Raw genomic sequence first — 25717 nt, 5'->3', positions numbered from 1 at the left:
AACAGTTTATGATCTTTTGTCTATTTCCAGGTGAGGTCATTTCTTCAACTACAAAAACCTTTACAAACCCAAAAGAATATGCGACTGCATACTAAACATCATCCCGTAATTGATGTTTGTTCATTCATACCGTGAGTACACAGCCCAACAACTTCAGCAAGAAACGATCCACAGACTAGCCCCGGAGCCATGACACAAGCCATACTAAAACCCAAACCGTTCTTAACTCCGTCATCGGAATACGAAATCAGGTTCTAACCCCCGTCCAATGATCTCGGGACTCCTCACAGCTGCATCACAGCTAGAAGCTTTGAAACACAGTTAGCAAAATGCATGGATTGCAATCCAAGGGGTGAAATGATAATTTTAATGGACAACGGTGGCTTCCCGAGTGGCCCTGCACACGATCTCCTGGGCGCTACCTAAGCTCTCTCTGTCTCTCTCAAAGTCTTCTCTCTCAACTTTCCACTGCACCCAAAGGGCTCCCCTCTGCCATGTGTATCCATTACCGTGTAAAACCGACGCCTTCGCTGGACATCGCTCTCGGTCTCGGTAAACACGTCCAGGACACTTCTCACTGAAGACGGACAGCAATCAATCACGTCCGGGATGTTTCGCCCCGAATTGTTCGCGTTGTGGTTGTGGCGTGCCTAGAATGTACCAGCGAAGCCGCACAACAATCAATGCTAGCGTAGAGAAGGAGCATTTGTCGCACGGACGGCACGCAAACGCATTTGCAGCAGCAGCAGCAGCAACATACGCGACGGATATGTATGGCGCACTTGTGTGCGCGCGATTGCCGGCACCCTTCTCCCCATGTACCCGCCCTGTTGGCTGTCCCACATTTGACCGCCGTTTGCGGCGGGCCGAGCGAAAACCGGGCAGAGGAATCCAGGACATAACGGGAATAACGAGTCGGGCCAGCTCCAGCGCGAGCGCGCCTTCCCCGCCCGTATGCGTGTGAGTGCCCGCATGCCTGCACCTCGTGTTGGCAGGAGGGGCAGGGAAGCGCATATGCGGCCGATGCGCACCCGGCTGGGCGTGCTGAACGGTTTGACAAACTAACACATCCCTTCCACCCTTTCACCTGGGCACAGTACTTCCTCAGCACGGGGCCCAGCGATGACGCTCGAAACGCCCGAACGGTTTCTCACCTGCTTATCGTGCTATCGTTCGAAATCGAAACCCATTGACGAGCCACAGCAGTAGGGGTTGCAGCTTAAAATCGCACAAAATCAGAGTGCTAGTAATTTCTCAAGACACACGTCTTTTCCGTAAACAAAATACTCCATTCAGATGAGTTTTACTCCCATGTGGGAATTTCTCATTTGTCTCTACTAATCATAATAATCTAATTTGGAACTCGATTTGAGAATCTTATTGTTTTTCTTCTTATTGTTTATCCCAACAATCGTAGTGAGTCTAGGACTGCTATAAATCATTGAAGGATTTGTATTTCTATGACCTACGACCTATTTATGACAGCTTGGGCCCACACAGAGTTTGAATCCATATCGACCATATTGTTAAGTCGTACGATCTCAATCGTAAAACATTTGTATGAACTCATTGGATCGTTGAAATATAAAATGTTTTCATTTGTAGACGACATAAAATATAAATTATGACATTTTTATCAACCAAATTAGGTATCTTACCAATGTTAAAATTTATTAAAAATTTACAACTCAATCAATGTTGTAACTGCAATTGTGTGTATCCAAATCAATTGCCTGGCATTATGCGCGATTTTCCAGGAATTATTGATCTTCCGTACAAATTGCGCAAGCAACCCCTGCCCCACAGCATGCAAATCATCTTCCGACGAGTGTGCGACCGAAACAGGTTGCCGTTCGCATGCCACTCTCTGCACCGCTCACCTGGAGCAATTAATTTACATATCCGCGTTAGAAGTGGGCAGCGTAGTAGCGCCCGAATTGAACCACTATACCGTTTCCGTTTCTCCCATCTCCAAGAAGGCGGTGGTGAGCTGTAAACAATGCTTGATCTGAACAATTATTTTTAAATCACAGTCGACGATCATGTTTGATCTGTTTCGTTTGTTTCGTACGCTTAAAATTCTTGCAAACGCACTTCAGAACCGGGTCAAGCCGCTGGCCGACGATGGGCCGGCACGGAGCAACTTAATTTGTTTCCCTCAAATCCACCACCTGCCACCGGAATGCAGCTCTATTTATAGTCGTATTCTACCGTTTTGTTTTATTGCTGTGTACGTTTATTTTCCACAATCAAATCGATTGAACGGGCTGGTTGTTTGAAAAAGCGTGTCGATGCTTCTCACCAACAGCATTGGGCGGAATTTATGCTTCGAAGAAATACGATACCTCACGCATTACACTCACACACACGCATGTACAAACAGTCAGAGCCAAGAGCGACCACGATCGACAACTTTCCTTCCAATGTGTCATCAAATTCCCGTTCCGATTCAATGATATTCACTTTCTGCCACTGCCGGTAGCTGGCTGTCGGGTGGGATGACCTAGAAAAGGGGCGTCAGGTTGACTTTACAATTTTCTAATTCACGCCAGACGCCACTCATTTCTTTTCGGGGGCTTTGGCTTGAACTGGACCGCAAAGCTGCGTGTGCAAATTATCACACCCGATCGCCGTCCCGATGTTCGCTGGATGGGCGGCCGATCGGGCAAGAATTTCTTGCCCGCCCGACCCAGTTTTTGTCGGCTTATGCTTTTCTTTACGACGTAGACAGCGCATATAACTCACAGGAGCTTTTGCCTCCCCAGAACAAACGTTCTAATCGCAAGCGGGAGAAAACGGTAAAACACCCGAAAACGATTTGCTAGGGCCAGCAAATTTGCTTACGCCACCATTCGCTTATCGTCCCGTTGCGTTCTGGTGGGAAATTATAAATGATAGCTGGCTTGGCCATAATTTCGGATACGGAATTTTCGCACAGTTCGCTCATTAAGGCCACACCGATTGGGCGCTTATTGTCTCGCTGCTTGGCTTTTGGGGCGAGAAGCCGGCTGCTGGCGATATTATGCATGCCGATTCGATCGTCCGTCAGATCGTTTGGACAAACAGTTAGCAGTTGCTTTTGGTGGCGAAGGAGGAAAGGCTTAGCTTCCCGGAAGAACCTTTCGGGTATAGGGTTTTTTTTTTGGCAACAATTTCCCACGTCACTGGTGCGTTACTAAATGCGGCAATTTGTCGGCGTTAATGAAGCGGCGCCAACCTCGAGATCACTCCATTATGCTTTGCGAGCTGAAAAGCGGGCAGTGGGAAGAATTTCTTCCAAATTTACGACCATTTCCATCCACAAGAACTCATCTCGCTCGCTATCAAGGAACACCGTTCCTTTCTTCTGTGCACGTTAATCGATTCAATTGATCGGTTTGAATTGGCCGACACGCGCATATGCATAATCGCGCCTCGAAGCAAAACGTGCACTGTTGCACTGGCCACGAACACGTGTATCGCTCGATCGGTATCAGCACCGGTACCGCTAGGTCCCGGAATGATCTTCGTTCTTCGCCAACTAATCATGTAGAACGAATCTTCCGCACGCTGATCGAGGCCAAACGCTACGATTGGTGGATACCGTTGTGATAACACTGACTAATAGAACAACATATTTCACGATTGGTTCGGAAAGTCCAAGTAGAGGGAAGAATTTAGAAACACAGCCCTCCTCTTCTACCCCTTTCGCTTCCCACCATCAAACACTTCCAGAAACCATCGCTGACCCAGAAATGGACGAACGACAAAATTGGGTCAGTGTGGGCTTGTGGCGCTTCCCGCAACGTTCTAGCCCGGTGTGATGTAATCGGGCGGAACAACAACGAACCAAAAAAAAAATGAACAGAATAGAAACCAACAAAACACATAATGGATCAATTTTATGAAGATATAAAGCAGCGCGGTGTACAATACGCTCATTAGAAAATACTGTTACCGGCACGCTTTTACGATCCACCGGGCTTTGTATTATTTATGCTGTGTTTAATCGAGCAACACTTTCTGCGTGAGTGCTAGAGCCGAGGGGGGGGGGGGGGGGGAAGACCGTTGGCGTGTGTAAAGATTTATTTTATGTAACACACTTCAATCTGGATCTGGATCAATTGCTCAAGGGGCGTTACTATCTCAATGTGGCGCTGATTACATTGAATGTTAGCTTAATTTAAATTGGACTTTCGACCTGAAAACGATTGTTCAAATTAAGTTGTTACTTAAAAAGTAATTCAAATTATAGCACAATTTTGCTTACATGAAAATGAAGATTGACAGCAAATGATTCGACGCATTTTAGTAAATGGAATTAAAATGAAAATATATTTCAATTTTATTAAATTATGTTTCAAATTCAACAGGGTATGATTCAGAAACAAAGAAATGATATTCTAAAATTTACATTTACAGTGGAGCGCCATTTATCCGGGCGACTTCGCCCGGATAAGCGAATAACACGGATAATGAGTCAAATGATATATTCAATCACCAACTCCTGGTTATTTTTTGGAAATTTTTCTTATTTTTTGATAAAAATAACCCAGTTTTTATAAACTTCATGTTTTTCGAAAGAGAATTTTTAAAATTTTCCATGAATTATAGTGTTTTTTGTTATGACAATGTGCTCTTATAACCGCTTTTTCAAATATCCTCCTCATAACCCAATGTCACTTTTGTATTGAACTGTCATTTCTCAACAGCACGGATAAACGGAGAGCCGAATAAAAGGTACCCGGATAAACGGCGCTCCACTGTATTCACAGAAATACCAATCCCTCCGATAAATTACACTTATAAAACAAAATTGTAAAATGACATTAAATGATACATATGTTTTATTGAATATTATTAAATTTAACCCTAGCTCTGTCATTCCATAATATTCAATAAGAATCTTAAAATAAGATTCAGCTTCTAAAGAATAATTATTTTTTTGCATATTGGTACCGAGTTAAGATATTAGCCATTAGTTTTCTGCTTATGTAGAACATTCGAATCTATTTTTCGTTTTACAAAATAACCCTTAATTCATTTTATTACAGAGTTGACTTCACTGTCTTGATCCTTTAGCTTCTCAGGAAAGCTCCACGTCGTGACGAGCGATTGTAGGTCATTTTTGGTTTAATCAAAGATATTTACTCATCAAAACACAAAACATTTCAATCACAAATTAGAATAAATATTTACTCTACTTTATTAAGCTCACTTTATTATTCTGATTGACAAAAAATATTCTGATTAAAAGCAAGTTTCTGTTGGTTTCTTGTTCCGTTGGCAAATTCATACAATGATTAGTTTTCAATCCACCATTCCAGCACATCGCACATTTTAATAATGAATTTTGCTGTTTGTAGTCCGAATTTAATTGTTTAAATACTTGCGTTACTCAACAGTTAATGTAACACTAAAGTTTCTAATTTTAAATACGACTCATACACATCAATGTTCATCTTCTATTACTCTTCATCGCAACCTCTCAAAACTTTCTAGCGTGAGGGAAATAGGTGAAAGACAAATTTGCCTGTTACGAGTCATAAATCACACGCAATTGTTCACGCTGCTCCACGCCGGTTTGCGCGAACCATCGGACCCATTATTCACACCGACGCCCAATTAGAGGAACATATGTTCCCAAATTCATTACCACCCACCACCACCACCATCGAGGGCTCATCAGGGCTGGGCTTAGTAATAAAGAAAAGGGTGTCAAACATTATGCCACCGCCGATTATGCTACCAACCTTGCGGGCACCTGTCGGAGAAATGGCACTCTTTATCTCTTTCGCACCCCAGGAACAGCAACAGCTCAATGTCCACCCGGACTGGCCGCAATCGACCCGGTTTCACGCACGCACGCCAAACCGCCAGCAGTGTGTGAGCATGTGAGCGTGATGATAACTCGGTCACCGGCCGGCTAGCGTGAGCTATTCCACTTCCACTCGCCGGCCAAATGTTGACCCCAATAGTGTACCAAGCGAGGCGCGCCCGGCCGTGCCGTCCAGCATCGTAAATTAGCCCGCTCAAAGTAACCGATCCGACCGAGTGGCCACAGATAAGGTACCGGATATGGGCGATATGGTCCGGCAGCTTCACGCGAACCCCCGGGGCGGGCCAAATCCAACGCCGAATTTGAGATTATCGCATCGGAAGGAAACACAGGAAAAAAGGGGTGTCGATCTTTCGCTTATTAGCTCAATCTTTGGCTCTCTTCTCAAGTAGGAACACGTAAACAGATGGTGAACAAATTTGACACCACCGTATTGTTTGCTTCCGGTGATCATTACGTCCATCATCGCACCATCTTTTCGGACACCTCGTAAAACCAAAACGTCCATCCTCGTATTGCCGTCTTCCCGGTGCTGGCGTACCGCACACGGTGCAGAAGAAAAGCCATCCCCAAATGGCAGGCAAATGTTTCGATCCACGACCGATGATCGACTTTATTTATGACTTCCGATTGCTGCCGCTGGGCAACGGGGAGGTCAGTCAGTCAATCAGAATGTGGTTGTGTGGGGTCTTGCCCGTGTAACCCCTCCAGCGCGCGATCGCGATCATCATCATCGCCGAAGCGCTTATCATCAATTATGCTTTCGCGGCTACCCGACCCGAAGGGAATTCGTGGCCTTTCATAACCGTCGCAACCCGTCGCACTTGCTCGACATTGATCGTGCGACCCGCTGACACCGACGAGGCAGCCGAACCCTACGTGCCACGTTTCGGGGTGGGTGGGAATAGCTTTTCCCTTCGGACGGGCAACACTCTCCCTCCCGTCTCGATGGAAACCCACAGGAAGATGGAAAAGCAAAATAAACAGAGCAAGAAATGACGGCAAAAGAGAAAGCCGCCAACGGAGCAGCCGGGGCGCGTCACGCGACCAGCGACGATGGTCCCGCCGGATGGGTGGATGAGTTTTGTTGTTGTTTTCGACAGTGACCGTCAAGGTTGCGTTTCTTGAGCGCCCAGTGAGGCTGAGTATGTCGTGGGGAGAGAGAGAGAGAGAAATAGCTAGATCGAGGGAAATGAATGCAAGGAATGTGGCTATCGTTCTGTTAGCTGTCGGCGCTACTTCTGTTGCTTGTTTGTTAGTCAAAGATTTCAGCGGGAGATATCGGTGTGTGCTTAGCATTGGAATGATGACAATGAATAGTTTTATTTTGATTGAAAGTTTCATTTGTTTTCCACCGCTTCTTTATCTCTTTTATCAATATTCAACGCTGAATGTATTTAATTGGTTCAGAGGTACGTGAAACTTCAACTTACTGTGTGATCTAGACACTTCTACGTCATAAGCCTCCGTACAATCATGGCACATTATCATCATTCTAATTATTTAAATCATTAAAAACAATGTCATTGAAATAGTTGAAAAGAAATTAATATAATCGAGGAAGTTTTCTAATACGATTGTGCCACAACCAATCAAATAAGACAGGCTTGAGTTAAATTACGATCAATTACAAAACTCTGTACTGATATAATGAATGATACTTGAAGATACTGATAACGAAGATGTATGTGGCATTCATCAAAGCTACTCACAAATAATTACATTAAATATGTTCAGATGTTCTTAATATTATAGTACCTAGATTCTACAGAGTTTAGCTCCAAATCATGCCCAAAAGTTCTGCAGAACACAAGGACTAAGATTTTTGAAGGCTTTTGAAGCAATTTTAACACTATAAGCAGATATTTCAAACCAGTAAATGGAATGACAATGAAACGTCCTATGTTGAGCTGTCTAATAAATCCCTTTAAATGCAAAATATACGTACTATTTGATATCCCAAATGTCAGTCTTTCAAGCAAACAAAAATGACAGAAAGATCAAACAAGAATTTCAAACCCAATACCATGGATGTGTTTGCTAATACGAACCGCTCAGCACCATATTAATGTTAAAGCGTGAATAATCCTCCGTCGGGTAGGTCGTACCGACTTCGTTTTTGCTGCTCGTTTCCAAAACAAAGGTCAACCCCGTAGCACAAAGCAAAACCTACCAGTCTACCAACAAATTGAATTCCACCCAAACCCACACTGGACACAGGACAGCTAATTTTCCGCATCATCTCACTAGATACGGTCGATACGCAAACAAATAAGCAATGCTCGTCCTGTCCTTTTCGCTTGCCATACATTTGGCTATGGTTTCAAAATGGACCAAGCGGCCGAAGCAGCATGAAATGAAAATTTTAAAAGATCCCGCTCTCATTGCAGGCCCTTGGGGCCTTTACACCAACAGATTTTTTTTTAACTTAACCAAAAGATACTTAAAGCTGCCTCATTTATGTCCACCATCAACCGTGCTTTAATGACTCTGAGCAGGCTGAGATAACAAATTTCCCGCTTATCCAAAATCATCACCTTTTTTGCGGGAGGATTGCGCAAAGCACTAAAAGAACTAATCAAAATGATTTTTTTGTTTTCGCTTTTTGTTCTGTTGTGCCATTAAACACCTCCGCATTGTGAAAGAGTTTATACAAAACAAAGCGAGAAAGAAGAATAAATGCCCCACCCAAGAACACAAATAAAGCGAGGACACTAAAACTCATCGTACCCTGGACGGCCCACAATAAAGCTTCCATCCCCGCTTAGGTCCATTTCATCGTCAGGCCTTCCAAAAGGATGATGGTGCAGGATTTCGTACAGCTCTTTCGCTTTTATTTCGGCTCAGCTAAAGTGTGGAGACGCCCTCACAACTCGCTGTGGCCCGAGCAAATACAATAAGAAATGCACCATTTTATGTGCCACTGAACGCAGGTAAGGGCATTCCTCGCTCGCGTCCCCCGAATCGCTTCCGAGCGCTTCCGAAACGTCCGTAGAATGGGACCAATTTTTCAACCTGTGAACCCTTGGCCCAATTACTTGGGTGATTAATGGACTCGTGTGCTGTTGTTTTTCCCTCATCGAATCGTCCTCCCTTCGCGCACCGTGCAACATCCCACTCCCAATCGTCATCATCGTTGGGAGAGTCAGTGCATTAAGTGGATCGTTTTAGAAGAGACTTATTATAAATTTGCTACGCCCGCTACCCGCTACCCCAGTTAGGGCTTCCCAGGTTGGGAAGGATTGAAATAAGAGCGCAACTGTTTGATTTATTGCAGCTGCTGGCTTTTGTGTAACAGCTTTCGGTAATATCTTTATATCGGCGTCTACCGGCCGGCTTCCTAATTACTGTTCCTGAAAGCACGGAACAGCCTGGACGGATGGATGATTAATGGTGCGCACGGTCGGATTCGGGATGTCTGCAGGAGGTCTGCTCGGGAGAGCATTTGAGATTGATTTCTATCACTTACTGGCGATTCGTTTCACCTTCAATTGAACATTGCTCGGCACGGCGGGAAGAAAGGGCATTTGTTTCCCATTTGGAAGATTGTAACATGATAAGAAACGAAATGTAAGTCCTTATCAATCATGCAACTACTTTTCTCTATTGAAAAGAACCTCCAAAGAAACTCTTAACGTTAATCTCATTTCGAAGTGTAATGTCGAAATTAATTTACCAACCTTAAAACGGTTCATTTTTCATTCATAACAATCTTCCGTAATATCACCCTCCTTATCAAATTTGACTTTTATCTTCCTGCCCTTAAGCTTCCTCAACATCTTCCGAATGAATTGTAATGAACGGCTACACTATGCTGAACAATGCAATGTTAATCCACTTTATCTTCATCCCGATGCTTCACTTCTAGCAAGCAGCGAAGCAGACAGCAGGATAATTTGCAGTTTAAACGAAGCGTTACGCCAAACACAAGGAAGCGTCGTTTTGTTGAGCCTGAGCAAAATGGCACATTTCCAAGCAGCAAAATTTCACCACCGGTTGACGGGGCGGCGCGGGTAAATTGTTTTGGCACCGAGCCAATCGCGCCAAGCCGGGGCTTCGCTTCACGACGCGTAAACGCTCACCAGTGTCTCATTAGCAGCCAATCGTCCTCGACGGTACGGCGAACCCCGAAATTTATATATAACCGAGCACCGAACGAGGATATATTTATTCATGAAAAGCAAACGATAACGTGGTTTTGGTTATGTTTATCAACCGCACTAGTGAAAAGGGATACACCGAAACTGGTGCTCCCTTGTGTCGTTTGCATGGGATTTCCTCCCCGGGCACAATTGAAAAAGGAACGACATTTTTGCACAAAATTTGCCTTCATTTTGCACGCAAACGCTGCCCGTCGTACGCTGCCGTAGCTTCGGAACGTTCGCCTAACTATTTCGCCTTAATTTTTCGAATTATACGGTTGGGATTTGCTGCTCCAAAGACAGATCATAGAATGGCATTTTAACGCGCCGTGTAGGGCGAAGCGTAATTCAGCCTCTCGGGCCACAGGCGGATCAAAATTAGATTAACACCACAAAACACTGCAGTGGTACGGAGCCGGCCTGCTTCCTGGTAGTAGTATTAGTAGTAGTAGTAGGCTCCTGCCGGGGGCGTAGAAGTGAACATTCGCTTTTCGGAAGGACCCTCGAATGCCAGGTTGCACGGCAGGCACACCCACACCCGGGCTTGGGATGCAGACAAACGAGCTTAATGAAAGAAAATTCAGGTCACTACCCAGGAGAGAAACAACGAGCATATCGGGTGAAATAGTTAGCACAGGTACATGTGTGCCTTTTGGGGCATGGTGTGGTACGGGGGCTTGTTTTGTGCCAGCTTACAGTGGAGTTTGTAGGCGTATTAGGTTGCTAAGGGTGATAATGCCACTTTTGGATGCCATTTCGAGTGCGTTCTGTTGTAGTGTGGAGCATTTGTACGTTCGTAAATATGGAATACTTGGAATTCATTTTCATTGAATCATTGTAGCTGCTGTATCTTAACAAAACTGTTTAAATAATTATAAAAAATAAGGTAAACTTTAATGAAATATTTAACGTATAATAAAAACTAACATATTCACTTTAATAATATGAACTCCATCCATATCCTTATTTTCAGTGAAGCTCAAGTAAATATCATTAAATTTTTAGGTTTTCTTCGTTCTTTCGCTTGCTTAAAGTGACTTTAACTAATTTTGAAAGCTCAAAAACTCATCAATAGCTTGCTTTTTCTTCAGATTGATCAATGTGATATCAAAATCTTTTTCTATTAGCTCTATGATAAGTGACAAAAGCGTTTACTATCACATTTATCAATTCATTGAAACGATGCTGTCGTGTTAGCAAAAAATATATAATACAATAGTCATTAAAAAATTGCTATTTGTTTAGGAAAGCAAGTAACCGAAAACCATATTTAATCAGTTTTGGATTTTCCTAAGATTTTTCTATAATTTTAATGTTTCATCAATCATCAATTGTATCATAAATTCCAATTGGACAAGAAAGTGAATTATGACTCCCAAGCGCCCTGTCTCTCAATTTTGCTTCCATAATGTTAACCTCCCTAACGATCGAAACCTCCCTCCCAACGCACGCATTTATTATGCACCAAATCGGTGCCAGCTTCTCATTTTCACTTTCGTGCCACGGGGGTTTCACTTTTCACACCACCCCTCCTTAGCACGCAAAGAACAGCACCGGTGCCCGATAAAACAAAGCGTGTGGCACATTGAAATTAATGATGCGCTCAGCTTCACGCCCCACGCCAATGTGCGACAAAAGCTCCGATCGGGTGGCAGAAAACTTTCCTCCCTTCATTATTCCCGCAATAGCACCGATTTTGCATGCGCCAAGTGCCCAATTTCTCAGCCCGCCCATCCAACCGCCTTTGTGACGACATTTTACAATTCAAGTTCATGGGAGGGGAAGCAACATTTTGCACTCACTTGCAAGGGGCGTAAGTGTGCGCCGCGTGTGAAATGCAGCGCCCAAGAGGTCGACACCTTCCCGGGGGTGGACGGGAGGGCTGGGAAAAATTAATTGCTTACGCCCTCCGGCACGCGATTACGTGCGGGTTTGTTTTTTCCCTTCGTTTTCTTTCCACAACAACCATCCCTAACATTCGCTCGCCGTCATTTCCCCATTGATCGATAACATCTGCCCTCTGGCACCGGCCACGAACGTTTGATGCCGTTCAAAGTCGTCAACGTTCTCTAGCGGCTCTTCTTTACACCGGCCTGGGACGATTTATGAACGCTTACGCGCTCGATTAGTTGGGACGTTTTCCGCCAGCGAAGAGAGACGGGCGGAAAAATCAGAAGAAAAGTAAATTAATTTTTCAATGCTCATTTTGTAACGATAAAAATGCGGGCATGCTTCGCGCGTCCTTCACGGCCCCTTCAATTTACAACCTATTTTGCAGCAACACACACACACACGCACACAGCTTCAGCGTAGAATTAATCTTGCGCCATTTCTCGCCAAACACTTACGCCGTGACGTCAAAGCACACGTGTGTTTGTTCCCCTTCTGTGCCCTGTGTGTTCGTGAGCTGATTGTAATTCTTCCTGCCTGCACCTCCGGCCTTCCAGAAAAGCTCACTACCACCCCCACCCACCCATCCAACTCGCATACGGAGCGAGCGAGGTCATACTCCCCTGCACAGCACAAAATTCTCTGCAAACATTTACCTTTGCCATTTCCGGTTGGCCTTTCACACACACACACACACACACACACACACACACACACACACACTCTCTCTCACACTGCTTTTTGATAGGGAAAGTAAAGGGAGGGTTGTGTAGGTAGTGGGGGTGGATTACACCTGGTAGAATAAAATAAATACGCAAAAGGCATATCGTTTGGATTATGGGCGAAGGATAACAAACACACAAACACACACAGACACACGCAGACACACGCTCACACCTGCAGGCAGGACTTGGTTGCTCACCCGACAAGAATCAGAAGAAACGAGAAACGATGGTGAGGTGGGCTTACCAGCACAGTTTGCACACATCTTTTGCCATTTTATTACGCATTTGGCGAGTGGTTTATTAATATAGAACGATGTTGGCGATGTTGGCACGTACCCGTAAGGCTTTGAGGGTGTCTCTTCTCCCTTTCTCTCTCTCCCGGTGAAGTTTTTTTCGAAGGAAAATATAACCAGCTGAAGAGGGCAAACATTGGAATAAATATTGTGCGCAGCATTTCCCGCTTGGGGGATTGATTGGGAATGGCAAAAACGATTTTCCGCCGGCTTTTTCCGATCGATTCGTTGTGATAAGCTGTAAGGTGTAACAAGGTGTAAGCAACAAATCATTAAAATGTATTTTAATGATTACATACGAAATGATTAATCACTGTTGGGTTTCAGCTATTGGGAAAAGATTATGTTTACATTTTATTTTAATTCTTTTAACAATGTTGTGGATTAGGTTCCCAATGCTTTCCCAAAAATTTGTAATGCTACTGGTACTACCTACTGCTCATATAATCGCCCAACGCCCAGCATGAACAAGCTCAGCACAAAATCCCTTCCCTTGCTAATCCAGCACTTTGTTGCGGCCACTGATTTTCCGTTGAATCGGTCCACCCACGTTGGGTGTTTTGGCGAACCTTTTTTTAAATGTAACCCATGAAACATGGTGCAATATACTACGTGACCATGCCGGCACGTATGGGAAATTGTCCCTGCACTACTGCTCCCTGGAATTACAAAAAGACACGCACACATACACGTACCGGAACATGTCACCATACATCCCACTGTGTGGGAAGCCCGATCGAACCTCTCAGTAGTGTCCGTAGGCTAATGGTGGCAGTTTGATTTTTTCCCCCTCGCTTGCCTCGTATGAAAACGGTCACTAAACCGTAACGAATGCAATGTGATCCTTGCCACTATTTTCCCCCCAATGCTTTAGTCTTCCCGACGCCCACGGAAAATCGATACATTCTTTCAAGAGCAGCCGGAAGCAGACGGGATGCTGTATGGAAACGCTTTTTTTGTTATTTTACTCCATGCAAGCAGAGTGTTGTACAGTGGCCACCTTCTTTCTACACCTACAGCACACACACACACTCACACACAAAAGCGACAGTAAAATTTACTGTTTACCCAGCGCTGCAGCAGAACAAGCACACTGCAGATGGAAAGGACGCCCCCACTGCGCTAGCAAATGCTGCTCGCGCTTCACCAATCACGTACCATATTCAGCAGCAAAGGCAACGTTCTCCTTGCTTTGCCGGGTCAACGAGGCAGAACAGCTCTCACCGTTCGCATGCAACCATTTTTATTATAGCTTTCACAGATCTTTTTTCTTCCTTTTGCCATTTCGTCTCTAACCCTGCTGCTTCTCCCTTTCTTGTCTTCTCCAGAGAGCCGCAAACTGTTCGGCGGGTACCGAATTACGCCAAAGTTCTGCAATGCTACGCGGTCGCTGCTGAAACGTGAGCCGGAGCGCCGGGGCCCCACGATCTGCATGTTCAATCACGAGTGCTTCCAGCGGCAGGGCGAAGTCGTCGGTGCCTGCATGGATGGGTTCCTGTTCGGGACGTGCTGTGAGCTGCCGCTCACGAAGGACACGCTAGCGAACGCGGATGCACTGATGGAGCAGGCGAACGCCACCGAGCAGACGGGCCAATCGTCCCTTAGCTCGGCCATTGCCAGTCAGTATGAAAAGTTCGGCAGCCAGGTATCGGGCGGTGGCTATGGGGAGGGTGTTGTGGTACAGATGGAGCAGGATCCACCGAAGCCCGATTCGTACGAAACGGACACGAGCGGAGGATACATGGCAACGAGCGAAAAAATCAAACCACTCTACCAGAAGATCCAGAACAACAACTACATCGTGAATGACGATCTGGACGAGGACATTGTGCTGAACAGTATCGGTGCGAACAAGTACGATGTGGCGAGCGATGCGGTGTCGGTGTATTCACCCTCGACCAACAAAATCAAGACGGAAAGCGAAGAGCTGCCGCCGTCTTCGTCGCTAGGCTACCCGTCCACCACCGAGTCGGACGAGACGCACTACGTGCAGGTGAACAAGGACGGCGTGTACAGTGCGGAAATCCCCTCCCTGCTGAGTGCGTACGGTGAGACGAGCTCCGGTGAAAGCTCCGGCCCCAGCTCGTCGGCCATTTCGACGGAAACGAGCACCGACATTACGGCGACCGGTGTGCAGCAGATTGCAAATCAAATCTTCCAGGAGAACAGCCAATTCTTCGATCACAGTGACATTACGCATCCGGCGGCTGAAACGGATCTGCTGAACGAGCACGGTACGGTTGATCAGAGCTACGCCAACCCGAACGACTTCTCCGGGGTGCCGCAAGCGTCCCAATCCGTCCCGCAGCCGCCGGCGCCGACGGTCAAGCCGGCGAAGGTGACGTACCCTAAGCCGCAGTTTAAACCGCGCCCGAAACCAACGCAACCGAGCTCGAACGAATCGGGCAGCCAGTACGTGCTGGTGCAGACCATCTCGAACGATACGAAGAATGACACGCAGGCCAAGCCGACCGTTTCCATGAACAATATCCCTTCGATTGAGTCGATCATACTGATGCTGAACGATTCCAATGTTGGACCGCAGTACGAAACCGATGACGGTGCCAACGCGACAAAGGCGACGTTTGAGGCGTCCACTGTACCGTCCACGTACGGTACGGCTGCGATCGATTACGACAAGTACGGACCGACCAGCTTCTACATCACGAAGCCACAGAAAACGGAAGCTCCAACGGTTACGCATACGACCAGCAATGTCCCGTCGACGAGCTACGTGTACAGTCCGAAACCGACGAAACGACCCACGTTGGAGCCGGTGGTAGTGCAGGCGTCGCTGCTAACGAACAGTGCCGTTGCATCGTACGGAGGATCGCAGCAAAATGACCCACAACCCTCATCCACTCATCGGCCACCACCAACGAAGATCATCGTGACGGCAAGCACATCGAAGCGCCCGGTTCTGATCACTACTGACACGCTGGCTAGCGCTGGTTACTACACCGGTCCAACCAGACCCGCCTCCACAGTGGCTGTTTCATCCGTGCAGCCTACGAAGAAGATCACAACGATCGCAACGAAGCGCCCGATCGCTACCACGATCAAGCTGCCCGAGTACATCGTACAGTCGTCCACACTGTCCCACCAGAACCCGTCCACACTGGCCAACGTAAACTACATCCAGATTGCCTCAGCGTCCGACAATCCCTCGCCCACCGTGCACATTACACCGAAACCAGTGGTTGGGCTAGTTACATCCTCCACCTGGAACAACAACAACAAACTTGGATCCTCGGTCGCCCCGGGCAGCTCGCGGCCCGGTTTCTACGAAAACACACCACCCGTCTACCTGTCCTCGATGGCAGACTTTGAAGATGAGGGCTACTTTGGATCGACGAGTCGTCCAGCGCTAGACAACGGCGTTACCTCTACCTCCATCTATACGATCGTGGATAGTAACAACAATAAGATCAGCAACTTTGCCTCCTCCACGTACGCACCTTACGGGCCGACGGCATCGTACGGCTCTACGCCATCCTATCCGATCCGAGTGCCACCGAACCAGCCAAGTCTGCAGACGTACGGACCACCGTCGCCCGTTGAGGTGTCCACGCTCAAGAACGAACTCTACACGACACCGGACGACATCAACAACTTCCCGCCGGTGCGCAACCCGAACCTTAACCTGACGGACGCTATCACGATGTCGAACATTACGAAGATTGAGTCAGGTTTGTACGGTACGCCGGCCAGCGAGGAGGACAAGGTGAACATGCTCGTCAACAAGATCGTGCAATCGTTCAACGGGAACTTGGAGGAGTTGGAGCAAATTCTGAAGGATCGTAGGAACCTCACAGTTACCAGCACGGCTGGAGCGCTGGCAGCGACTACTGAGAGCACGCCATCTTCCGTTTCGTCCACGAGTGAAGGATCTACTCCCACTTCAAGCACAACCGCGAAGCCGAAGAAGAAAAAGAAGCGCCCAAGTGGCAACAAAAAGCCATCCAATGCCACGACCACCTCAGGCTCTAGCAGTGGAACGAAGAAGCCAACGGCGAAACCGACCGTACTGGCCGATAGTACTACCAGTACCGGAACTTCCGTGAAACCTTCCTCACGTCCATCGAAGAAACCAACAAAGGTACGACGGCCGAGCAACTCCACCAAGCCAACGTCAGCATCCAAGCCAACGTCCGCCACCACGCTCAGCAAACCCATTGCCAGCGACACCCCAGTAAAGCCTGCCAAACCCTCCAGCACGAAGCCGAAACCATCCACTGCTGCAACCAGCACACGCCCGAAACCTTCCACCGCAACGAAACCCTCCACCAGCGGCGGCAGCACCACCAAGAAGCCGGTCCGCACGTCCACCTCCACCAAGCGGCCGACGCGCAAACCGAGCACCCGGCCGACGCTGGCCGACGCCGACCTGACCACCACCCAGCTGACGACGACGCGCAAGCCGACCAAGGTAGGGCAGTGCGCTTACCGATACGGGGCATGCATGGCACACAAAAGTTAGCAACTCCACTTTTTATCAGTTGAAAAAACCACTCTTATAGGTCACGAAGCGCCCCACCAAGCGGCCCACCTCGACGACGACCAGCACCACCGCCGCACCGGAGGACGAAACGATCGACGAGGAGGAGAACGCCGTCGACGGTGAGGACGGTGAGGAGGAGGAGGAGGACGAGGACGTTGGTGAGGAGCAGAACGAGACGGCGGACCACCAGCACGCCGGTGGCAGAAAGATTCGTAAGCATGACGCAACGCAAAGATGCCTTGTTTTTTGTTGTTTGTTTTTTTGTGTGGGTCATCAGGGAAAATGGGGCAAATTCTAGCGTCACGTTCTGTGGGATGACTAATGGCGTACATTGGTTCTATCTCTCGCTCTCTCTCTTTCTTCTGTAGTTTGTGGCCAACGGCCATTGATGAAGAGTGGACGCGTCGTAGGCGGCAAGGCATCGAAGTTTGGCGAATGGCCGTGGCAGGTGCTCGTGCGGGAATCGACCTGGCTCGGCCTGTTCACCAAGAACAAGTGTGGCGGTGTGCTGATCACGAACGAATACGTCATCACCGCCGCTCACTGTCAGCCCGGGTAAGCAGGGTGGGAGTTTCTCCGGAGACAGCAGTCAACGCTGGAGACGTAGAAGAAAAAGCCATTCCAGCATGTGTTGGATGCACTTTAAAAAAAAGGACGAAAAAACCATTACCTAACTTTCGTTTCTCTATTTCTCCCAATCAAACAGCTTCCTTGCCTCGCTCGTAGCAGTGTTTGGAGAGTTCGACATCTCGAGTGACCTGGAAACGAAGCGCTCCGTCACGAAGAACGTGAAACGTGTCATCGTGCACCGGCAGTACGATGCAGCGACCTTCGAGAACGATCTGGCCATCCTGGAGCTCGAGAATCCCATCCATTACGACGTTCATATAGGTAAGGCAACTGTCTTCCTAGTTAAGTGGCTTCGTTTGGCTTCGAAATTGTCGTATACGTGCGTACCTCGTTGGTATGCAGGCCGCTGCCTCGTCGCGCTCCATAATGAACTTCCCTAGTGGCATCGACTCACGATTGTTCGGAAGAAATAGTTACGCTCCTGCTCCCCAGGAGCGTTTGCTCACAAAACTCTCCTCTCCTCACTTCCTTTATGTAATCATCTTAATCCACTCGATTACGTGGGCAAATCACGGCAACATCCGCCACTGTCGGAGCAACGCTGATTGCCCGGACCATTAGGTCCCAGCATCCCCATTCCAACAGGGGGAGAGCCTTATTGACCCCCTGTCTCGCATCTGGTTCCACTTTTCTCACACACCTTTCGTTTCTCACACTTTCCCTCATTCCAAACAGTGCCAATCTGTATGCCAGGCGACGAGGCCGACTTTACCGGGCGCATGGCTACCGTGACGGGCTGGGGCCGGCTAACGTACGGCGGTGGTGTACCCTCCGTCCTGCAGGAAGTTCAGGTAATTAAACCCCTTAAATCATCGCATTCGCCAACAACAATTCGCATTACAACTAATGAGATTTGTTCGTTCCACTTTCCATGTCTGGTGCCGCCTATGCCGCCCGGGGGAATCATTCATTTGCATTGGAAACTCACCGGAAATTCTACGCCACTGCTCCACTCCAAACCCATCGCAGGTACCGGTCATCGAGAACAGCGTCTGCCAGGAGATGTTCCACATGGCCGGACACAACAAGAAGATCCTGCCATCGTTCGTATGCGCCGGGTACGCCAACGGCAAACGAGACTCCTGCGAGGTACGGACCAGTGGGCTTCCACACTTAACGCTAGCACGTTTGACTTTCCTTTCTTTCCCTCTTTCCCTTCCCCCTCAAAACGCCGGCTGCTGGCGGTATTATTGATTGGGAGCTTCGGTTAATTAATTTCCGTCATCCTGTGAAAGTATTTCATTAGCATAATCAACTAATATTGCGAGCGGACGAGTGCGAGTTGAAACGGGTTGGCTTGGAAAATGGAGTTCCGTGTTGCAAGGGGAGTGAGGCGCGGGGGAATTTGTACGTGCTTTTTCCCTGCACGGAAGTATGCTTTTCTGAGCAGAGTGCCGTGGATACGGAAAATCAGGCAAACGAACGGATTCGCCATGAATGTCTAATTATCTTGTTCCGGGTACACAAAGAAGTGTTGTATTTCAGGGACTTCAACGTAAAATTATCTTTATGTTTTAAAATCTCATTTGAAATGTATAAAATGAACTCATCTTTACATCCGGACTGGTTGTATGCTAGTTATGAATTGAAAATTGATGCCCCATAATTATGTATTAATGGGATGTCCCGTCCTTTCTATCGGTTGAATGCATTAAAATAATCATTTTTTTATACTTTTCTTGGACAATCGCGTTAATAGCCTTACAAAATCAGTAAAAATAACACAATTGCTTCACCGATTGCATACCTTTAGGCGCTCAGCAAATTTGGTGACGAACGTATCATTATTTCAGCTCATAATTCTTGTGCAATCAATCATAATTGAACAATAGCTTTGATCGCACTGCAATAGGCTTTGGAGACAGAGGATTAGCTTTCATCTAAATTTGCACACACTCTGTGACTATGTGCTCAAGCAAAGCTATACGGCCCGAAATAGCATCATCAAATAAACAGGAAATATTCCCTCCTGCACTCGAACCCTCCAGCACAAACCTGCACCAGACGCTGGAACGCTCCGAAATAGATCCTATTACCGTTCCATTATGCGCACAACCGTTACTCTCCGCTCTAATTTGATACCGGTGCATCCCACGCAGAGACGCACACACTCTAATTACCCCAAAATATACGCCACCTGGGTGTCGGGTGACATTTTGCTACACAAACAAACACACACACACACACACATACAGACACACTCACATGTGATAAAAATGCCATTAGGCTTATAATTAAAACGAATCGATCGTTAAGCTACACAACAGCAACCGGAGCACCAGCGCAAATGGCAACAAAACTTTAACGTAATTAAATTCCCCCTTTCTTTTCTCCTTCTTCCCCTTGCAGGGTGACAGCGGTGGTCCACTGGTGCTGCAGCGTCCCGACGGACGGTACGAGCTGGTCGGTACCGTGTCCCACGGTATCCGGTGTGCCGCCCCCTACCTGCCCGGCGTCTACATGCGAACGACCTTCTACAAGCCCTGGCTGCGGAGCGTTACTGGCGTGAAATAACAACCTCCACAGGGTGTGTGTGTGCATTAGAAGTGTGTGCATCGGCCTGCAGGATCGAGGACGTGAACAGTATGCGTGCGTGTGTGTGTGTTTGAGCTTGTGTGACTGGAGGATGCAAGTTTGTTCGATGCCTTATATCTAGCTGCGCGAATGTATGTATGGAGCGTGTGTACGTGTGCCGTCCGCCTGTTATGTATGTAGGTAGTAGTGTCCCTGGAAAATCCTGGGACAGAGTGCGTATGTGTGTGTTTGTGTGTAACACGTAGTGCGACGAGAAGAGATTAGGTTTAACCTGTTTCACATTACCTGGGTAAGAGCAGTTGCATGCAGCGCCACGAGCGTGCGCTGCAACCGGAAGCTGCAACAAAACGTGACAGTTTCACTGTAGTGGTGTAGAGAAGTGTTTTGTTGTTTTGTTCGTTTTTTTCATTTTTTGTTCGGGAAAAAAACGATAAGGGTGAAAGGAAACAAATTGCATTCATCGGAGACGTAAGGGGATGTGATTCGGAGTCATTGTTAAGCGTAATTTATATTAATTTATTTAAACAAAAACCTTGTTGTTAGTGGTTCAAACTATTTATTAAACTTAAAGTAAAATAAATAAAAAACAAACAGGATATATTTATTTAGCTGTACGCGCTCTTCCCGCTGGTGCCTGTCCGGTGCGGGAAAGCGCTTAGGGGTGCATAAGAAATGGGAGAAGTAGGAAGGAAGGAAAAAGCAGCAGAAAAAAACGTAGCGCGAGAAGAGGAAAAATTGTAACAGAAAAGAATGAAAACGAACGAAGAAAAGAGAGAAAGCAAATCAAACCTGGTGTAGAAAACGAGCATGTGATTATTTTAACTTAAAACAAATACGAAACAAAAATGCGTTAAATACAGCACAACGATTACAATTGTAGGAAAAACAAAAAACAAACAAACAAACAAACAAATACAAGTTCAACACAACGATCAATCTTTGTACTGTTGCTTGCATGCAGTAACCCATCCGAACGCAGCGTAAACCCATGAAAAATGCATACTAATTAACTTTGTGTCCATTTCTCCTCGTCTTGCTTGCTAACTTTTTCCATCGCTCCCCATCATGCGTCCATCAGTTGGGCTGCTTGCTGCGTACTGGAGCACACTAACGCTCTGCAACAGGTTGCCGCTGGACAGGGATTGCGATGCTCCGTTTTGCTCCGCTTGGACCCACTTGGCTCTGGAGTGTTTTGCATTAAATGTGCTGCTGAGCGATTACTTATTCACGACGAGCGCTTGAGTCTGAATAATGTAGGATTACCATTTAAAACAATGTGCATCGAATGTGCTGATTCGTCGGGGATGCCTGAAGGATTGACCGCGGTACTCAGTCGGTGGGGCTAGTTCCCGCGGGAGAGCTAAGCGAAACTTTTACAAACAGCAAGCGCTACACCTGTTGCGAGAGTTGCTTCAGTTACAAGGGAGAGTTATGGACAAAGGCATTAGTGATAACATCTTCAAAAATAGCGGTAAACACCCTCTGTTTGAAAATTCTTTATAAAAAACTAAACCTTGCAAACACTTTGTTTTAATCACAAAAAAAAAAGATTTAAAGCACTTTAGTGGTTATTTCAATATTTATATCACTGTGTTATCTTTCACGTTTTGACTCCCTTCGACAAAAACAGGATGCTAATACAGGGTGTGCAATAAACAACCCTCTTCCACCTGTACGCAAAAGAAAAACCAATATTTAACTATTAAGTAAGGATTAAATGAACCGTTCAGCTCCACCGATTGTCGACGATGCAGATTTTGACCGACTGTAGAGCAAACGGCCACCGATTGTCGACGATGCAAATTTTGACCGACTGAAGAGCGAACGGCTGCAAAGCTGCAAAGAACAGAACAGTCTTGCTTCAGGTGATAGCTAAAAAAAGCTATTTGCTTGCACAAAAACTACGAGAACAGGCAGGAAAAATGAGAAAATAAAAAAAACGTGGTGCAATCGCAAAAGACAATCCCTTCAGGGTGCCGAAGCTATCGTTCTGAGCTTTAGTTCAGGCAAGGCCAAAACCGATAGAAAACCTTCCAGTATGCTTCGGGCAAATTTGTCGATGCAGGTTGAATATCAATGCAGATGGTTTAAGCTTTCCACTTTTCTCACGAAATCCTTCAAGCGAAAAGAAGCGAGGAAAAAGGGGTGGATACTTTAGTCGGACAGAAATTGACAGGCAATAAATTCTTTTGGCTCGGGTTTTATGGAAATCCTTTGAACGAGGCGATTGTTTTCAAAGGAAATGGAAATTAATATGAGGTGCTTAATTAGATTCAGCATTCAAATTAAATCTGAACGCAAAGGCATATTTATTTATTCTTGTCATCTTTATAGTGGAAGGTGAAATTTAATCGAGCTTTATTTGCAGTTCTTCCGATTGAATTGGTCGAAACACGAGAAAACGCCTGAAGTTAGGCAACTGTGCACTGAGCAATACTGGGGCAAAAGTAAACATTTCTCCTTGATGACCATCCGAGGTGCCTGAATGTATGCAATATGCTGATAATATGTTGATCTATCAAATTTTATTTAGTGCAAGGTAAATAAAGAAAAAATCCTTCAACAAGAACTAACTTAACTGTGCTGTGGTAAAATCGAACAGAGTGCGATTTATTTTTGTATGAAAATTTTAATAAAATGCCTTAGCTGGAATCAAAAACTAAATTTAATATTTAAACTTCACCTACAAAAATCTTTTCTCTACTGAAACCAACCAGTAACAAACTCCGCCTCATCCAACTTGTTACAATAAATGGTACTATACGAAACATAATACTTCCATCTATTCGTTCTACATCGCCTTGAGCCCATACTCATTGAAAGGCCATCTTCACGTTCACGCCATTCTTTCTTCCCACTACAATATTTGCCCTGCTGGATACCAACACCACCACCGCGTTCATGGCTTACGGTCTGCACTGAGCAAAAACTTGCGTAGCAGGAAAATTTTGCATAAATGAAAAGTTATGTCTACTGTACCAACATGTTCCCAGCGCGTAGCATGTAGCTTCCCCAGCACAACTCCGACGCACAAAAACCCTTGCGTCGGGAACGTTCTCTGTACTCGAACGCCGCCCGTACACCGATCGGCTCGGTACGTTTTCAACCCACTGTAAGTAGCCGTCCTCGTTGGTGGTGGGTGCTTGATGCACTTTTGCGTACTTTTGCGATATGGCCGCTTTTTCAGCGGGGGGAGAGGGGGGACCAACCTTTAGGCAAACAAAATGTTTCGAGCGAGTGAAAACCATTCCCCGATGGCTTCCTGACAGTGCTACGGTTTTGTGAGGAAACTTTTCACAGTATCATAAAGGCAACGTATTATTTGCATAAATGCAACAACAAAATATTATGCAACAGTAGCATCGGTAAGCGAAATATGTAAAATACGCGCAAGAAACTAAACGGACATTTTACTTCCAACTTTACTTCGAAGAAAGTAACACTTTTAAGCAACACTTTGTGTCTTTCATTTTCAGCTTTTATTGATTCTATGACTGTAGTTAACTGTAATCATTTTCAAATGAAACTTACTTAATGAATGAATTAATGTAGCAACCAAGCAATCAATAGAACATGGTGGTAAGTAAGTAATAAGCAGTCTATCAGATTTTATGACGTATTTTTGAGACAGTCGTCAGGCAGTCGTCAAACAATTTAATCGTTTTGAACATTCTCCTGTGAACGACTCGTTCCCACCGTTGCAAATTTCAAGATTAAATGAAATAAAATCTGAACAATTAGTGAATTCTCGAGGATATCTTGCCTCCAATTTCCATGAATCTTTTTGGAAAATCATAGCCAAATCATACACACCAGTTATGTAGTTACATAGAATTTGGCAAAAAAGCTACTTGAAACCCCATCCTATCGATATATCCGAGCAAACCATATGGTGATGTATAAATTCCAACAAACCTCTATGGATAGAAACTGTGCAGAATGTGAAAGCAAATAGTCATCCCCAAACAACGACCAGCTTTTTCCGAGGAATTGTAAACATTTACTTCCACTTTTTCCATTTCAGCGATTGACGTGTTGCTGTTTAAAACAAAAACTTCCATTTACCCAAAACACAGCACAGTCGAATTTGCAATCATTCAACGCTTCAGTTGTGCACTGTTTGCATCGTTTTAGCTCATGAATAATACAGCTGATGCACGAGTGGCGTACAAAACTTCGAGCCAGGGCATGCATATACGAAAATGAATAACAGAACACGACCATGTATAGCTGATGTTGAGTGATGTGGAACGTAATGAAATTGTTTCCCATTAACAGGGTCGCTTGCCAGCAAGAGTAAATTAATTGTGAAAGGATAGTGGAACAATAACTTATTCCAGTGAAACCTGCAAAAGCTCAAATGGGCGAAAGATGATGCAAACCCGATAACCATCATCCTGCGAAACAACTCATTCTTCCTTTTATGATGCGACGCAAATAACACCATTCTTTGTCGAGCGTTCGGGCCCGGTTTACGTGTCCGGAAACACATGTAGCGTCCTGCTGTATTCCCAGAATCGACTTAGAAGCGTCATCAACCGTCACCTAAAAACCATGACCATTTCCCGCCACTCCAGTACCAGCCATCTCTACCAAGAACGTTACGTAGACGGCCATCCTAACCAGCGGAACGAACGCTTCTCTCTTGCATCGTGGACGCGTCGCGTCACGAGCTGAAAAAAATGCGATACACAGGAACGTTTATGGTGGGCGAGTTTGCGCACATCCCACAGCGAGAGCATGGTGCTTCCGACGGAATACTCGGATCAAGATTCGTTTATTAACTGACGCACACCAACACCAAGAGCCACGAGCTTCCAATGTCGGGAGACGTTCGCGTTTCGTTACAACATAGCCGACTGGAGTTCATCTTTGGCTTCTTTCTTTTATGTTTGTAATTTTCCACCGGATTCCGTACACTTCCCGTTTCTTAGGAGAGCGTCATCCATTGGGTCACTTTCTGCTGATGTACAAGAGGCCTACAATAATGTTTTTGACTGCAGATTCCCAAACAAATCACATCCAAATGGACCATCTTCACAGCGATGGACTGGAGTGGTGTTTTTTGTAGATAGGAACGAAGCAATAATTTGTGCTCTTGTTTATAAAGGATGGTCTTAACAACCTGGTTTGTTTCATTCATGCTTATTAGGTCTATAGAAGGATTTTCCGTTGAGGATTTT

At 46.0% G+C, this 25717-nt stretch overlaps 2 protein-coding genes across 2 annotated transcripts in view; one reads left to right on the top strand and one right to left on the bottom strand.

Annotated features, from left to right (window-relative positions):
• The window catches only part of LOC120958525 (serine protease filzig), a 39097-nt gene extending 17634 nt beyond the window's left edge, over nucleotides 1-21463 (top strand). The window contains exons 2-8 of the mRNA XM_040381395.2: nucleotides 14197-17297; nucleotides 17389-17581; nucleotides 17738-17924; nucleotides 18076-18260; nucleotides 18675-18790; nucleotides 18969-19088; nucleotides 20349-21463. Coding sequence (XP_040237329.2) covers nucleotides 14197-17297; nucleotides 17389-17581; nucleotides 17738-17924; nucleotides 18076-18260; nucleotides 18675-18790; nucleotides 18969-19088; nucleotides 20349-20513 — 4067 coding nt within the window. The 3' untranslated portion in view covers nucleotides 20514-21463. The remainder of the gene's footprint in view (nucleotides 1-14196; nucleotides 17298-17388; nucleotides 17582-17737; nucleotides 17925-18075; nucleotides 18261-18674; nucleotides 18791-18968; nucleotides 19089-20348) is intronic.
• Nucleotides 1-25717, bottom strand: part of LOC120954768 (probable nuclear hormone receptor HR3) — a 509904-nt gene that overhangs the window by 292146 nt on the left and 192041 nt on the right. The window lies entirely within an intron of this gene.

This window comes from Anopheles coluzzii, chromosome 3 (genome assembly GCF_943734685.1).
Source record: "Anopheles coluzzii chromosome 3, AcolN3, whole genome shotgun sequence".
Taxonomy (NCBI): Eukaryota; Metazoa; Arthropoda; class Insecta; order Diptera; family Culicidae; genus Anopheles; species Anopheles coluzzii.
The sequence above is the reverse complement of the archived record's forward strand: the minus strand, read 5'-3'. Positions and strand labels throughout refer to the sequence as shown.